This window comes from Sinocyclocheilus grahami, unplaced genomic scaffold, assembly GCF_001515645.1.
Source record: "Sinocyclocheilus grahami isolate Dianchi unplaced genomic scaffold, SAMN03320097.WGS_v1.1 scaffold1055.1, whole genome shotgun sequence".
NCBI lineage: Eukaryota > Metazoa > Chordata > Actinopteri > Cypriniformes > Cyprinidae > Sinocyclocheilus > Sinocyclocheilus grahami.
In genome coordinates this window covers 515,257-532,289 of record NW_015506234.1, presented here as the reverse complement: position 1 = coordinate 532,289, position 17,033 = coordinate 515,257, and the positions used below count along the sequence as shown (strand labels likewise).

At 37.2% G+C, this 17,033-nt stretch overlaps 2 protein-coding genes across 2 annotated transcripts in view; one reads left to right on the top strand and one right to left on the bottom strand.

Moving 5' to 3' along the window:
* LOC107566195 (tumor necrosis factor receptor superfamily member 16-like) overlaps positions 1–345 on the bottom strand; it is an 8,180-nt gene extending 7,835 nt beyond the window's left edge. The window contains exon 1 of the mRNA XM_016251567.1: positions 312–345. Coding sequence (XP_016107053.1) covers positions 312–345 — 34 coding nt within the window. The remainder of the gene's footprint in view (positions 1–311) is intronic.
* A 1,046-nt stretch (positions 346–1,391) lies between these two features.
* LOC107566194 (phosphatidylinositol 3,4,5-trisphosphate-dependent Rac exchanger 2 protein-like) overlaps positions 1,392–17,033 on the top strand; it is a 116,026-nt gene continuing 100,384 nt past the window's right edge. The window contains exons 1-6 of the mRNA XM_016251566.1: positions 1,392–1,397; positions 2,116–2,238; positions 2,780–3,001; positions 6,014–6,175; positions 14,189–14,322; positions 14,432–14,535. Of these exons, the coding sequence (XP_016107052.1) occupies positions 1,392–1,397; positions 2,116–2,238; positions 2,780–3,001; positions 6,014–6,175; positions 14,189–14,322; positions 14,432–14,535 (751 nt within the window). The remainder of the gene's footprint in view (positions 1,398–2,115; positions 2,239–2,779; positions 3,002–6,013; positions 6,176–14,188; positions 14,323–14,431; positions 14,536–17,033) is intronic.

The window sequence follows — 17,033 nt, the reverse complement described above, 5'->3', positions numbered from 1 at the left end:
CAGGCTAACGTGACAGTCACGATTCATGCAGCTGTAAGGTTTTCTGCTTCTTTTGTTTTTATTCGCGATCTTTACAACACGCATTACATTACGTTTTCACGTTTTATGCGTATTTGGCGCCACCTATTGTTGTGGGTGTATTATTGACATGTCAAAGTCTAGACCCTGAATATAAGACGACCGCATTTTTTCAGATGTATTTCCAAGAAAAAACATTGTCTTATATTCGCGTCAATACGGTAAAATGACATCCACAATTTTCTGAAGACAGTCGGATTCCTTCAGAAATACAGTGATATAAAAACACGCACACCAGGTTTCGATTTTGAAATGTGCTGTGCTCATGTTTATTTAAGAAGTCAAAGCCTTTTGGAAAATATATGTGGCGGTCAGTTTTAATATTGTGCCACAAATAAATCAATGTATGGGAAACAGCCGCACGTATGCTAACGATTAACTACGCTAACTGCGATGTTTATTTAAATCCGACATTCAAATTAAAATATGGAATAATATTCATAACAGAAGATCTAAATATTAAAAATTAAAATGATACTCACCTGCTTGAACTCTTTCATTTGATCCAGGTGTCGGTCTTTAAAGTATTTTGTTAGTTAGTTTGATGCTTCCTCCTTTTGAGGTCACCATGTCTCAGTGCTTTTATGAAGAGGATAGCTTTCGGATAGCGCATCAAGAACCGGGTTGCCCGGGTACTCTGTACCACAGGTACTTAAAAAAACCTGGTACCGTAACGTTTTCATTTTTTTTAGTACCGACTTGGTACCGAAGTACCGGGTCTTTTGACAACACTACTTCCAACTATTTTTAGCTGTACAAAAACAATCTTTTGCTGCTTGATACTACAGATTGGTGTGTCTTACCTTATTATTTTAATGTATTATCTTAATTATGAACAAACTGGTTTGTAATGCAAACAGTTTTACTGTTTACTGCACGTTGTTATTCTTCTCGTTATTTCCCTATAACGGCTAATGAACCGGAAGTCTCGCCCATAGAATTACTTCCGCGTTTAGGAATAAGGTGGATATAGAATTTTCTTTTTTAAACAGCAAAAACTAATAAAAATGAGAAACACGCATGACATAATTAAAATATGAAATAATATAAAATTATAAAAATAAAAAAGCTAATTTAACATATTAAAAATTATAATAATACATAAATAATACTAAAATAACACTGCATACGACTTGTGCACTATATTGTAAGCCTTTTACTGTCATAAATATATTTGTGTGAGGAACAGACCATAATTTAGGTTGTTATATGTTTCCGTAGTTCTCACTTAGCAACGTTGCACCAGGTTTGACATCAGTGACATCAAGAATCAAGTTCCTTTATGTCTTGTGATGAATTATGATATGTCAGACATGAGAGTGAGCAAATTTACAAAATTTGCATATTTATGATTTGCAAAATGGGAACTATTTCTTTAAGGGTAGGTGCTTGGCTGAACCAAACGGTTGTAAACAATAAATATTCAGCATGGTTAGTGGTGCGTGACAGTAAACTCAATGCATACTCAGTGGGACAGAACGGTGAGTGCTTGAACACTCAGTCATGTAAACAAGCTCAGACTGCTGTTTGCATGTTTTAGAGCATGTCTGAACATTAGTGTTTGAGGACATTTGTGTGGGATTCTCGCTCTGCAAAGGTCATTCAGAGGTCAGAGTTATTGAATATCTGGATTATATAGCACACAGCTGGCTTATCTTAATATAGAGTGGTCGCAAAAGGTTTTGGGACACTTAAGAGACATTTAAAATGTCTGACTGTGATTGTATTAGGTATGAAATATCACACTAAATGTCTTAATAATTGTCTTAAGTTTTAACTATATTTCTATTGTTTAATACATTGACACCTACCAGTTTTTTATGCTATATTTATTTAAAGTTAGATATTAGTTTGATATTTTTCTGTCCAATCTAAAAATATTCATATATTTTAAGGAGAGTTGCATGGACTGTTACAGTCACTTCCAGACATTTTTAGTCATTTTCCTCCTCAGTTTTTGCAGCACATTGTTGGTTTTCCAGATCCAGACAATGTTTCTCAGTCAATAAGTCAGTCTTTCCATGCATTCGCCCACAGGTGCTGTTTTCTAACCTGGAAGAGATCCTGTCTGTGCACAAGGACTTCCTGTCCATGGTTGAAGAGCTTCTGCAGCCCGACCCCAACCCGTATCATGAAGTGGGACGCTGCTTCCTGCACTTTGTAAGTCTCTGTCTGCCACTCTCTCTTATTCTCACTGTATTACACACATCCCACATCCCTGCTGAAAAAAAAAACCTTCTCGGTTTAAGCTGGTCTTAGCTGGTTTAAGCCGGACTCTCAGCCTGACAGGCTGAAAAGTGACCAAAACCCCTCCAAAATCTGCCAACAGTTGAGGCTGGTAAAGTAACAAGCTTAGACTGGTTTGAGGCGTTTTTTTAAATGGATACAATACACACAGTATAAAAAATTAAAAATTTTAATTAAATATAAATTTCAGTTTTATATTTGTGAGGGTAGAACACTGCAAGGGTGCTTTGAATGACAATGCTGTGTTGTGGTTTTGGGATGAAGGCACTACTTTGTTGTGCTAGCATTCAATCTGGCAGTCTTCCTTCTGCCTCTGGGTAAAACCTCAGAGACGCTGAAGGGCATGAGGAGTGAAATCTCAGAAATAGTTAGTCATATGCAGCTTTAAAAGAGCTTACCAGAGCTGACCACCTGTATGTGACTGGCTGTGTCTTTGTGTGTTTTTGTGGCTCAGAGAGGAAGGTTTCAGATTTACGACGAGTACTGTGGGAATCATGAGAAAGCCCAGAGGCTTCTGCTGGAGCTCAATAAGATCAGGACAGTACGCACGCTTATGCTGGTAAGACACTTGTTGCTGGACTGTATGTCATTTTTTGCACCCCAGACAACTAAATTTCTCTTTAAAGGTCAATTCACACCGCACCAGCAAATGCCAACGAAGGCAACAGACACATTTGTCGAATTTTGTCTGATCAGTGTGTTACCCGTTTGTATCTGATGCCATTATTCGGCGCTTGTTTTCGCTGATTTAACGCGTTGAATCGGCATTTGTTGGATCTTAAAAAGTCTGAGAAATTATGTACTGTACTCTGTCAGCTGTCAGCGCTGGTCTGTGTCAGTTGTGTGAATTGATCTTAACAGTCCTCATAGAAAAGAAAAATGACAAATGAGATCCCTTTGTTTCTACCACACAGTAGTAAGATTAAATTTAGAGACTTTTGTCTCTAAGTTTAGATTTGCTAATATAGTGTATAATCAAAAGTCTGAGATCTTTCATTCAATTTTCCAAGACCACATGATCTCCTAAGGAATTCTAGGAGAAACATCTGAGACAAAGTTGACAATTACGTGAAACATAACTGAGAAGCCTCTCTGAGCAAAAACATGTTCCTCTGGGCTTTCGTGTGGAAACAGAAGGTCAAGTATTCATTCCCCCTGTTGCACAAAGCAATACAATTTGAAACCTGTTCAGACCAATTTATGTCCTGCAGATAATATATCATTACCATAAAAGGATCTGACAGATAAATCTGAACTATTCTATTGGACTTTCAACTCCTCTTTTATATTACAGCCAAGATCTTACAACAGACAGCAAAGGAATGGGAACAGGATGTGAACAAGACATCATAGGTTGAGAAGGCAAAAACATAATTTTTGCTTCAGTACAGCAAAAATGGAACTCTTTTATTTCTACATAAACACTTAAAGGCGGAATCTACAAGTTAGAGCTGTTAACACCAAATAAACCAGCCATATTTGTCTGAGGATGAAGATAATATCTGAGAAAGAAAGCGTTTCCTCACAGCGAGCAGCAGATACACATCTGCACATTCATGAGAAATGTCATCACCAGCACACTAATCTAACGGTTCTCCACGTACTGTTTAGAAATGACAGTTTTTCTTCTTTAGACTGGTCCGACATGCAGTAAGGGTAAGATATTATCAAGCTGAGGTATTCACACAAGCACAAGTGGGTTTCTAATCTCTCCGGCATGTGTCTCTCATGTGTGTCCCTGGTCTTTTATTCTCATGTTTTTATAAATAATGTAATCTTCATCGTTATTTTGTGGAAAAAGACAGTGATCAAAATTAGAGAACAGCAATGATTGTACCACGAAGAAAGATTGCAACTAAAGTATCTGAAGGTTACAGCAGTCAAAAATGAGTAGGAATTGTAGAGACCATTGCTTTGAATGACTTCAGCACATCTGCGGTCATAGGGCATCACTAGTTTGGTCTTGGTCCACTCTTCTTCCACTCTCTCCCACAGTTCGGTGACTGTAGTGGTTTCTTGGCCATAACTTTGTCACCAAGGATTTTCCAGAGATTTTGAATTGGGTTTAGATCAGAACTCTGGCCCGGCCATTTCATTATTTCAATGTTTTTAGCTTCAAGGACCTGCTTTACCTGTTTTGCTGTGTGACAGAGGCATTGTCTTGCAAGAAATCTGCAGGCTGATTGGGAGATGCTTGCAGGGAAGATGTTGCTGAAGGAGGTTCTTATAAGCATTTGCATTAGCTGTAGAAGATGCCCAAATCCTACTGCAAAAAAACATCTCCCAAATCATGACACTTCCTCCTCCAACTTTCACTGACTTCTTTACGCACTCTGGGTTCAGTCTTACCCCAGTTTGATGACGAATATAATTTTCCCCATCTGACCGAAATAAATTAGATTTGCTTTCATCACTGAACTTTGGACCAGTTCTCCTCAGCTTAGCTTTTTCATTTTTTCTGCTGATGAGAGGTTTGGTCACTGCTGAGTGCTCTTTCAGTCAGACGTCTCTTAAACGTCAACACACTGTATGCCCGAGACCCTGTTCAGCACTGAACTGGCAAGCAATTCCAGCTGCAGTGTTGAACCGATTGCCCATTGAGATTCTCCGCATAATCCTGTCCTCTCGTGCATTTGTCTTCCGTAGACGACCAGCCGTTTTGGGGGTCTTGAATGACTAAGTGACATTGTAAAGATACAAGATTCTAGAAATCACAGATTTGGAATGACCAACTTCTCTTGCTATGGCTGCTCACCATCTGGCAAAGTCAGAGAAAACTGGAAAGTAGGGCTGCCATTAAATAGGGTTTGTCAGATAATTAAAGAAATTAGCACCAGGTGCCAGACTAACACCAATAACTGGGAGGTTAAAATAATTCTTAAATTATTTTGATCAGTGTTCTTTTTCAAAGTTCTCATTTAAGTTTTTATTCTGTGTTTCAGAATATATTTAACTCATGAAATATGCTTAAACAAACTGTGCTTTTACTCAAAATAGGACTAAACAGTGACCTCGAAATTTTGTCACCCTCACAGCTCAAATACAAATCAGTAAAACACTAAACTCCAAATGTTTTTGGTAGAAGGTCAGAGTGTTACAAATTATACTGTACATTTACATGTAAAATCAGCAACGATTTTACAAGCCATTATTTACACTGTGAGTTTCATCTATTGCCAGGCCCACTGCTAATGTTTCGTGGCTGTTCTTGAACCCAAAACATTGATATTTAAACCATTTACTGTAAACACCCACAAGCGATAGTTCATGTAATAAGACCATCATTTCTGGTGTATTCACTGAGCTTCTCACAGTCGGAGCCGCCGTGGCCCCTCTCGCTAAATACCAGCGATAGGCATCTGTGGTTGCTCAGATATCTTAGACATGTAAATGTGAGCGGCAGAATTAAACTGATGAGGCAGAACACTTGTGTTTAGACTTGGTTTAGAGATTAGCATCTTCCTCAACACACCCCATCTTGCAGTAGCAAGAACATTGAACATACCACAAACACAGTTTTAGCCATAATTCTTCAAAAAACATTTGGTAATTCCATCAGTCAATGTCAAGCTTTGTTTCAAAGTTAAGTTCACGTCGTACATATTCACGATACAATCATGTTTTGTTGTAATTATACCACTTTCTTTGCATGTAACACTTGATGTTTTTGTTCTCTGTGGATGTTTAGGAGCTGCTCAAAAGAACCCCAAAGAAACACAACGACTACTTGATGGTGCAGGAGTCACTGCAGGTGATGAAAGCCGTTTGCTCCAGTATTAATGAGGCCAAAAGGCAGATGGAGAAGCTGGAGGTGCTGGAAGACTGGCAGTCTCATATTGAGGGCTGGGAGGTAAACACACACATAAACATACACACGTCATGAGTTCTGTTGTTTCTAAACTATTAGTGGTACTTACTATGGCAAACTTGGTGATTTGAACAAACTCTTAACCCTTATCTATTGGTCGCCGTGATTTTGCCAAGTAAGACATGTTCCTGGATCAACATTACTGTCCAAAAACACAGACTTAACCCAATCCCTACCCCTAAACCTAACCTTACCCATAATTTATTTCTAAAATCAGAGGGAAATTATAGCTGATTAACAAGGGTGTAGAAGCACCTAATCCTGATTGTAAGGCTAAAACTGACATTTCCAGAAAAGTTATCTCTCAGTTCTGATTGGTTTATTGGAATGATGTTCCAGGATCAACAAGGATGTTGATCCAGGGACATGTTGTACTTGGTCATATCACGCTCACCCTTATCTATTAGGGTTTGGTGTGTAACTCATCCTGCAAAGTTTGAGTTACAGACAAGAAAGATATCTTAATAATTTTAATACTTTTATTCAGCAAGAATGCATTAAATTGACAGCAAAGACCTTCAATAATGTCATTTCAAATAAACACTGTTCTTTTGAACTTTCTATTCATCAAAGAATCATGAAAACGTACCATGGTTTCCACATAAATTTCAAGCTTTACAACTGTTTTAAACATTATTAAAGGGGTCATCGGATGCCCATTTTCCACAAGTTGATATGATTCTTTAGGGTCTTAATGAAAGTCTATAACATACTTTGGTTAAAATTTCTCAATGGTAGTGTAAAAAAAACACCCTTTTTACCATGCCAAAAACAGCTCCTTTCAGAGCAAGCCGTTTTGTTGAATGTTGCTTTAAATGCTAATGAGCTCTGCTGACCCCACCCCTCTCTTCCGTGGAGTGACGAGCAGACTGTGAACTTCAGCCCTTTAAAAAACCCTTATACTCACTACTTCTGTAGATGAAGCTGAATCACAAATGATTCGCGCGAACATAGACGCATTAAGGCAGATCGGGGATCGGCGCATTCCCTTCAAAAACGAACGTAACATTAATCCTCTGCGTTTTCAGCGGCTCAGATGTCGGGAGTAACTAACGACTGCTATGTTCATTATTACATCTAACAACAAAACACCTCAATTTTACCATGCCAAAAACAGCTCCTTTCAGAGCAAGCCGTTTTGTTGAATGTTGCTTTAAATGCTAATGAGCTCTGCTGACCCCACCCCTCTCTTCCGTGGAGTGACGAGCAGACTGTGAACTTTAGCCGCAAAACTTGCTAACTAGCACATTATTAGGAAACGCGATTTGCAGAGGTTCATAAAAAACCCTTATACTCACTACTTCTGTAGATGAAGCTGAATCACAAATGATTCGCGCGAACATAGACGCATTAACGCAGATCGGGGATCGGCGCATTCCCTTCAAAAACGAACGTAACATTAATCCTCTGCGTTTTCAGCGGCTCAGATGTCGGGAGTAACTAACGACTGCTATGTTCATTATTACATCTAACAACAAAACACCTCAATCGCTTAATCAGAGACATCCCTGTCTCCCCTGCACCGGAGTCGACACAATGGCGGACTGATGACAGCTAACTCAGGGCGGGTCTAAGGTAAGACGGCCTTGTCAATCAACTATCATGGGAGCGGCCTTTGCAGAACTACGTCATTCTGACAGGAATCTCAGAACAGCCTGATTTGAGAAAGGGGATGTTTAAATCATGTGGCTTGATGAAGAGATGTGTTTTTACTTTTCTAAGCAATCAGACTTATGATTTCTCTTGACAGATGCTTAAATGTGCAAAAATCCCATAGACTTTTTAAGTTTTAAGTATCTTATGCTTACGAAGGCTAATCAAAACTACAGTAAAACAGCAATATTGTAAAATATTATTACAATTTAAATTAAAACTTTTCTATTTTAATATATGTTAATATGTAATTTATTCCTGTGATTCAAAGTAGAATTTTCAGCATCATTACTCCAGTCTTCAGTGTCACATGATTCTTCATAAATCATTCTAATATGCTGATTTGCTGCTCAAGAAACATTTCTTATTATTATCAATGTTGAAAACTGTTGTGCTGCTTAATATTTTTGTGGAAACCATGATACTTTTTTTCAGGATTATTTGATGAATAGAAAGTTCAAAAAGTTAATGAAACTCTGTCATGATGGTGCAGGCCAATAGGTTTTAACTCAATCTGATATAATCACATCTTCATTCACTTGGCACAGCTGATTGTTTTTTTTGTATCAGCAGCCAATGAGCTGCTGCTCTACATACAATTACTTGGCTAGTGCTTGCTGGCGCAGTTCAGAAACTTCCACCTTCCCCAGCTCCACCTGTATAGATCTGCTACGGGGTGATTCCATATATGATATATATGAGGGGTTAATTTCATGTTTTTTGTGCAGCAGCAGTATGTCTTACATGCCCACAGCTGCATGTCTGTAGATGTATTGGCAGTAGGAAGTCTGGCAGCAGCAGCTGCATAGAAGATCTATTCCGTCAAGACCAAACACATTAACATTACCATGCTTAACACTCTGCAAGTGTTGTCATGACAGAACAGCATTTATTTAAAATAAAAAAAAATTGTTACATTATAGATGTCTTTGTCTTCCCTTTTGATCCGTTTAATGCTTACTAAATAAAACGTATTAAAAAACAATCATATTGACTAATCTTCTTCACCTGAGTTAGTTTGACATCAGAAGATAAGAGGCACCATCACCAACCCTCAAAACTCCATTCTTAATTTTGCCAGTGTCTTTGATGTAAAATATTGAAACCCTAAAATCTTTAGCCCTAATTGAACTTCATGCTTTTGTTCGTCCATTCTCTCAGCCTCCGTACAAACCCTCCCTCCACCCTCCAGCTCAGCTGAGTGCTCTTTAGACTACACCAGCACTGTCTGCTGTTTGCATCAATGCCTTTAATTAGACCCACTTTGTACGGTAGCAACCACTTAACCATAGCACGAGATTAACTCAGCCATTATTCATATTTAGATGGCAGATTAGAGCAGAAATACTTTCAAAAGTGCTCTATAAACTAACCACAAACTATATCTAACATGTGTTCTGCCCCATCCCATCAAGTAACCAGCAGGTACCATCGACTGCAGTTTGAAACTCATTTATGCTCCAGACTTCCCTCTTAATAACGTGTGACTGGGCATGGGGCTGCTGGCCAAGGGTAACAATGGCGGTGATTGTGTGGGCAGTGTGGGTTCTGTGCCAGGTGGCAGATTAGAGCAGAAATACTTTCAAAAGTGCTCTATAAACTAACCACAAACTATATCTAACATGTGTTCTGCCCCCATCCCATCAAGTAACCAGCAGGTACCATCGACTGCAGTTTGAAACTCATTTATGCTCCAGACTTCCCTCTTAATAACGTGTGACTGGGCATGGGGCTGCTGGCCAAGGGTAACAATGGCGGTGATTGTGTGGGCAGTGTGGGTTCTGTGCTTGGGGTTTATGTAACGGACCTGTCCAGTGAGGTTTTATGTGAGCGGGGCGCTTGGTGGCTTTAGGGAAATATAGAAAGAGGTGAAATAATAGACACAGACATGGTGAACTCAAACTCATTAGGATGTAAAAGTCGACCAGAACATGAATTAGTTTAGACAATGGAGTGACTACTATAGTTAGTATAGGGATCATCGGATGCAAAATTCACTTTACAAGTTGTTTGAACATAAATGTGTGCTGGAAGTGTGTGTACACATCCATCCTATAGTGATAAAAATCCACCCAGTGTTTTTTTTTTTAAATCCCTATTTTAAAATCCCCTTTCTCAAATCCGGCTGTTCTGAGATTCCTGTCAGAATGACGTAGTTCTGCACAGGCCACTCCCACGATAGTTGATTGACAAGGCCGTCTTACCTTAGACCCGCCCCGAGTGAGCTGTCATCAGTCCGCCATTGTGTCGACTCCGGTGCAGGGGAAGACAAGAACATCTCCGATTAAGCGATTGAGGTGTTTTGTTGTTGGATGTAATAATGAACATAGCAGTCGTCATTTACTCCCGACATCTGAGCCGCTGAAGACGCAGAGGATTAACGTTACTTTTTGTTTTGAAGGGAATGCGCCGATTCCCGATCTGCCTAAATGCGTCTATGTTTACGCGAATCATTCGTGATCCTGCTTCATCTACAGAAGAAGTGAGGATAAGGGTTTTTTATGAATCTTTGCAAATCGCCTTTCCTAATAACATGCTAGTTACCCAGTTTCATGGCTGAAGTTTACAGCCTGCTCATCACCCCACGGAAGAGAAGGGCGGGGTGAGCAGAGCTCATTAGCATTTAAAGCAACATGGACTCGAACAGCATGCTGAAAACAGAGCTGATTTTGACAGGGTAAAAAAGGTGTTTTTTACACTACCATTGAGAGATTTTAACCAAAGTATGTTATAGACTTTTCATTAAGACCCTAAAGAATCAACTTGTGGAAAATTGGAATCCGATGACCCCTTTAAGTGGTAGTTCAAAAAAAACAAAAAGAAAATTGTCATGATATATGCATCCATATGGCTTTTCTTCAATAAAAGACAAAGGAGAGCTTAGCAAAATGTTTATGATAATCATTTATATTATTAATATATGTAATATATATATACTACCATTCAAAGGTTTGGGTCTGGTTTTATTCTGATAGAAACTAAAGTGGTAGTTCACCTAAAACTGAATATTCTGTCATAATTTATTCACCCTCAAGTTGTACCAAACCTGTACGAGTTTCTTTCCTCTGTTGAACATAGAAGATATTCTGAAGAATATGGGTAACCAAACAGTTCCGCTATCTCTTAAAATAATACTTTTATTTAGCAAGGATGCATGAAATTTAATTAAAAATTAAAGTAAAGACCTTTACATTGTTACAAAAGTTTTCTGTTTCAAATAAATGTTTGTCTTTTGAACTCTCTAATCAAAGAATCCTCAAAAAATGTATTGCAGGTTCCACAAAAATGTTAAGTACCACAACATTGATAAAAATAAATGTTTCTTTAGTATCAAATCAGCATATTAGATTTTTTCTGAAGGATCATGTGACACCAAAGAGTGGAATAATCTCTGCTCAGCTTTGATATCACGGGAATAAATTACATTTAAAAAATATATTTAAATACAATTTTTATTTTAAAATTTTGCTTTTACTTTATTTTTATCAAATAAATGCAGATTTGTGGACATAAGAGACTTCTTTCAAATAATCTTTAGACCCCAAACTTTAGAATTTTAGCTTATTTATCATAACATCACAATTTGTCATAACAACTCTCATAGAGTTTAGCATGATAATGTACATGACAATGTTAATATGTTTGGTCTTGGCGGAATAGATCTGATACACTGCTGCTGCTGTGGCAGAGCACTTGCTGTTTTGAGCATGTAAGAAATACTTCTGCTGAACATATAACATGAAATAACCCGCATATACAACATACATGAAATCACCCTGTAGCAGATCTATACAGGTGGAGCTGGGGAGGTGGTGGGTTTATGAAGCGCGCCGCAACTGCTAAAGCAAGCAATAGCCGAGTATCTGAATGTTGAGCAGCAGCTCATTGGCTGCTGATGTGAAAAAAACAAAAACAAAAATCAGCTGCGCCATGTGAATAATGATGTCACTATATCAGATTGAGTTGGAACCTATCAGACTGCGCCATCTAAAGTTTCATGACAGAACTTTGGATTAGTCTCATTTGCATATGCACATATTCAAATTTATTACATGAAAACCGTTAATGTTTGGAAGCACAGATGTTGAACTTGGTGTAACTATGAGTATTTTTCTCACAAAAGCCTAGCGTATGATGTCGGAACATTTGGGATGTAGGAATCTAATGGACTATGTTTACAATGCTTTTAGGGTGTTTTCTTTGTCATGGAGTTTAACAGACCCTGGTCACCATTCAATTTCATTGTATGGCTAGTTTTATGTTGCACAGAAGAAAGAAAATTATGTAGATAGAGTAAATAATGGCACTGCATTTTTATTTATTTTAATTATTTATTTGTTTATTTATTGGTGATTCAACAGAGCCCAAAAGTCTGGGTTTTGTGAGTGTGGGTGTTGTTGATAGGACACTGTGGTAGGTGTGAGTCACTTTGGCATGGTGGCACTAGAGTGAGTTAACTGTTGTGGTCAATGTGTTAACCACGAAAGTCTCTCTGCTGAGTGTTGAATTTAACTGTCTCACGTACAACTTCCTGTTTCACTCAGATTTAGCCTCAACATTGTCTAATCTCAGAATGAACGCTTCACAGCAGGCGCTAGATCTATTTTTAACCATATTTTGCAGATGGCGATACAGAGGACAGCATTTATGCTTACATCCTTTTGAATCTGTTTACCCATCTGCTTCATGAGTCACTGAGCCATATCGTATTCAAGAATGCAAGTAAATGAATTTGTAAGCAGTCCTAATAAGTTCAAGATTAAACAGCAATGATCGCAACTATTTTTACTTTTGAGTGGACTTTTGCATTTGATCTTAGCAGCCTTGCACGTGTCCTTGTGTTTTAAAAAGAAATTTCGCAAAGGCCATGTTGTTTTAGCATTCAGGGTGCGTGTTGAAATGATCCTAGCCAGGTTTCTATGTCCACATCAACCACTGTAAAAACATACCGCAGAATGAAAAACAGGCGGTCAGATTTTACGAGGGAAATATAGTGGAATGTTTTATAACAGACAGACATGGGTTTCGAAAATGATGACTGAATTTTGTTTTAAGATCTACAATTTCGCTGCGAGATTGTTTCTGTCTGTAACACATATCTGAGCCGTCACACCCTTCTGGTAGGCGAGAAATTATATACATTTGGTCTGTGTGGCCAGAGCTGTCACTTTAAGTTTCTCAGAGGACAACAATGCATATTATGGGGAAATTTCAGTGTACCATTTAGTCGTACACACTGTTCGAGTGCAGTGCAGTGACCATTCCAAAACCACTTTTATGAAGTACTCTGTGACCTTTTGGAAGCAGTTTCCAAATCTGTTTTAGCCTTCTGTGCTTCATCACTGGCCTTTTGCTTTCCTGTTACTTCATGTCCAGGAAACAAGGCTTTTGACGGGATGCACACGCACAACGAAAGCAAAGAATCCTAGATTTGCTTCATAATCATGAACTTCAGCTCCTATTAAATGTGAAATACATCACTGCGTTAATATGTGTTCTGGATTTGGGGGAAGAGGAAGAGGTTGTCTGTTCTCACTGGCAGTCACACGGCTGGAAGCGGCTTGTTGCTCATTGTTGTTGACCTCCTGCACAGCTGTGTGTCCTTCACAGCAGGTCTTATGAAGCAGTGTTCATGAGACTCTACTGACCAAGAGCACTCTGGGAAACAAGACAAAGTGTGGGACAGAGCAGTATAAGGGATGGACCACTTGCACAAACAAATGAATGGAAGAAGTTATAACACTTAATATGGCAGCCGTAGGACACAGGAGAACATTTTTAGAAATTACTAGTGATAGTTCTGGAAATATCTTCTCTATTGTCCTTACATCATCACAGACAGCTGAACAGAAATTCATCTTTTTTATTTGATTTTATTTATTAAAGAAAAAACATTTATTTCTGATGCAGAGAAACTAATAAAAAAATAAAATAAATAGAAACTATGTAGACTATGTTATTTTTCCTATGAAATTTTTGTGATATGGTGGGCCAAATCAAAGATCAACATGGGCCAACTTTGGCCCACGGGCCCTGGTTTGGGCATCTCTGATATAGACATATAAAAAAATAAAACCAATAAAATTACAAAAACTTTTACTAAAATTAAAGTGAAAACAGAAAATATGCCAATTAAATCTAATTCAAAATATTAACAAAAACTATAAACCCATCAATGGTACTAAAATAACATTGACTCTAACATCACAGATAGCTGGACTAAGATTAATTTATTTTATTTTGATGAAGAAAGCATTTAGATAAAAAAGTTTTCAATTAAATTTTATTTCTGCCACGTAACTTTTAATAATTTTTTTGTTTTGCTCTATTTTCCACTCTTAGGGCTCCAACATCACAGACAGCTGTACGGAGATGCTCATGCAGGGAGTTCTGCTGAAGATCTCTGCGGGGAACATCCAGGAACGTATCTTCTTCCTCTTTGACAACTTGCTGGTGTACTGTAAGAAGAAGAACAGGTGAGCTTTCACTTTCACCTGTCAAACCTTGCAGCTGCCAGCTGTGTTGGTTTTTAATGAGATAACAGAGAAGCTCAGAGTAATGGTTCTGTACTGGGCTCGGTTACAGGCGTTTGAAAAACAGTAAGACGGCCACTGAGGGTCCTCGTTACCTGTTCCGAGGCCGAATCAACACAGAGGTCATGGAGGTGGAGAATGTGGATGATGGAACAGGTGTGTTGTTTACTCAGCCTCATGTCATTACAAATCCATATCAGTGTTATTTTAGCATCATTGAAATACTATTATAATTTGTTTATATTATTTTGAATTAGGTTGTATTTTTCTGTTTTCTGTATTAATTTAATTGTAGTTAAAGTTTTAGTAATTGAGTTGTGTTTTACCCTTTTATTAAGTTTTTTCTTTTGTCCGGTTTTAGTTTTAGGTATTTTAGTACAATGAAAATGATAAATACTGCATTCTATTCTATTCTATTCTATTCTATTCTATATAAACACACTGAATTCCGAAATTAATGTCAAAATAATATAAAGAAACTATATTTTAAATAATATTTGTAATGGCATTTTTAGATGGATTTTTTTCATTTCAGAGGATAAAATTAATTTTAATTCTACATTTAAAGTTTACAGTTCACACACACACACACACACACATACATATATATTCATTTTTGTTTTAGTTTTTAGCTATTTTAGTTTATTAGCTAGACTAAATGAAAATGAGAAATGTTGTAAATGAAAAGAAAGAAGTTTAAATTTGTCAAATATTTAATTTATTTCATATTTTATTATTATTTAAAGATAAAGTACCTTTTTACTAAGTTTTAGTTAACTCTAATACTCTTGATACGACTATTTTATACTCCATATGACTATTCTTTTTCTGTAAAACACAAAAGAAGGATTTTATCCGAATCCGTCTTTTCCGTATAATGAAAGTAAGTAGGTACTAGGGCTATTAAGCTTTAAAAGTGATAAAATACCACCATAAAAGTAGTTCATATAAGTAATGTGACAGCAAACACACTGTAAAACACACTGAATTCCGAAATTAATGTCAAAATAATATAAAGAAACTATATTTTAAATAATATTTGTAATGGCATCTTTAGATGGATTTTTTTCATTTCAGAGGATAAAATTAATTTTAATTCTACATTTAAAGTTTACAGTTCACACACACACACACACACACACACACACACATACATACAGTATATATTCATTTTTGTTTTAGTTTTTAGCTATTTTAGTTTATTAGCTAGACTAAATGAAAATGAGAAATGTTGTAAATGAAAAGAAAGAAGTTAAAATTTGTCAAATATTTAATTTATTTCATATTTTATTATTATTTAAAGATAAAGTACCTTTTTACTAAGTTTTAGTTAACTCTAATACTCCTGATAAGACTATTTTATACTCCATATGACTATTCTTTTTCTGTAAAACACAACGGACACTTAGAACTCCAAAAGGACACCAAAGAACCAAATGATATAAGGAGCTGATATAAACACATATGAAAGAAAAAAAAATCTGAATTTAATAATATGTGTACAGTGCAACAGCAAAGAGCTTTTTTACATTTTAGAGAAGCCAAGTTGCGATACCGAACAGGACCACATGGTGATGCCAAAAAACCCTAAACCAATCGCCTGCTGACTGCATATATCTACTGTACACGGATCCATTCAGTATAACTAAACACAGCAACATAAACATGACAAATCAAAACATTATCGTGAATGTGTGTGGAAACAACGTGAATGTACGGAAATGTTTGTGCCTGTGCATAAATACAATGTGCGATCAGTGCGTCAAGAGCACTCATACAAGCATTATTATAACGGACTCACGCGTGCTTACTGTACGACTCCTGTGCGCCACCGCAATCGTCTTTAGCTTGATTGCAGTCTTTGCATTTGCTTACTGGATTATGGACAGAAAACTTTCCCGGAGTTTAGCAGCTTAAAATGATCTGATCGCAAGCAGAGTAGCAAAATTGGGTTAAAGGGTTAGAATAGAAATTGTGCTTCAGTAATTTTGTGTTAATTGCGTAAAATTATTTTAACGTGTTAAGGATTGTAAAATTAATCGCATGCGTTAACGCGTTAACGATGACAGCCCTAATATATATATATATATATATACAGTACTTTATAATAAAGTAATATTATTTTAATAATTGCTTTATTTACAATTAATCATCAGCACAAAATCCATGATCATGACAACTCAATTTGCGTGCAAAGCATAGAGCTGTACAATGTAGAGAAGTACTTATCCAAAAACAATGCATGAAAACTATTAAGAAACCACCACACACAGTATTGTTTGAAAGTTGCAAAAAAGTTCTAAAGGATTTTGTTCCTCTGAGACATTGATGCAGTCAGTGCTTCAAGATGGGTTTTAATTCCTGCCTGTTCTTCAGGACTGTTCAAATAGCATGTCGATTCTTCACGGCCTTGTAATTAGAGCAATCGATTCGTCGTCTGCCTGTGATCCATTTCGTTCATGGGCTATTTTGTTTGTTGCCTGTTTCATGTGGGAATGTTTCATTTGCTCTGAACTTTACTGTTCTCTTGGGCTGTTCACACTGCTTTGTTTATGGCCAAGAACATCCATTTTGTCATCTGGGCCGCTTTGATAGATAGCCTGGCATACAAATGTGGCGGGAAGGCAAGAATGCGAAACGGAGAACATTGCTGG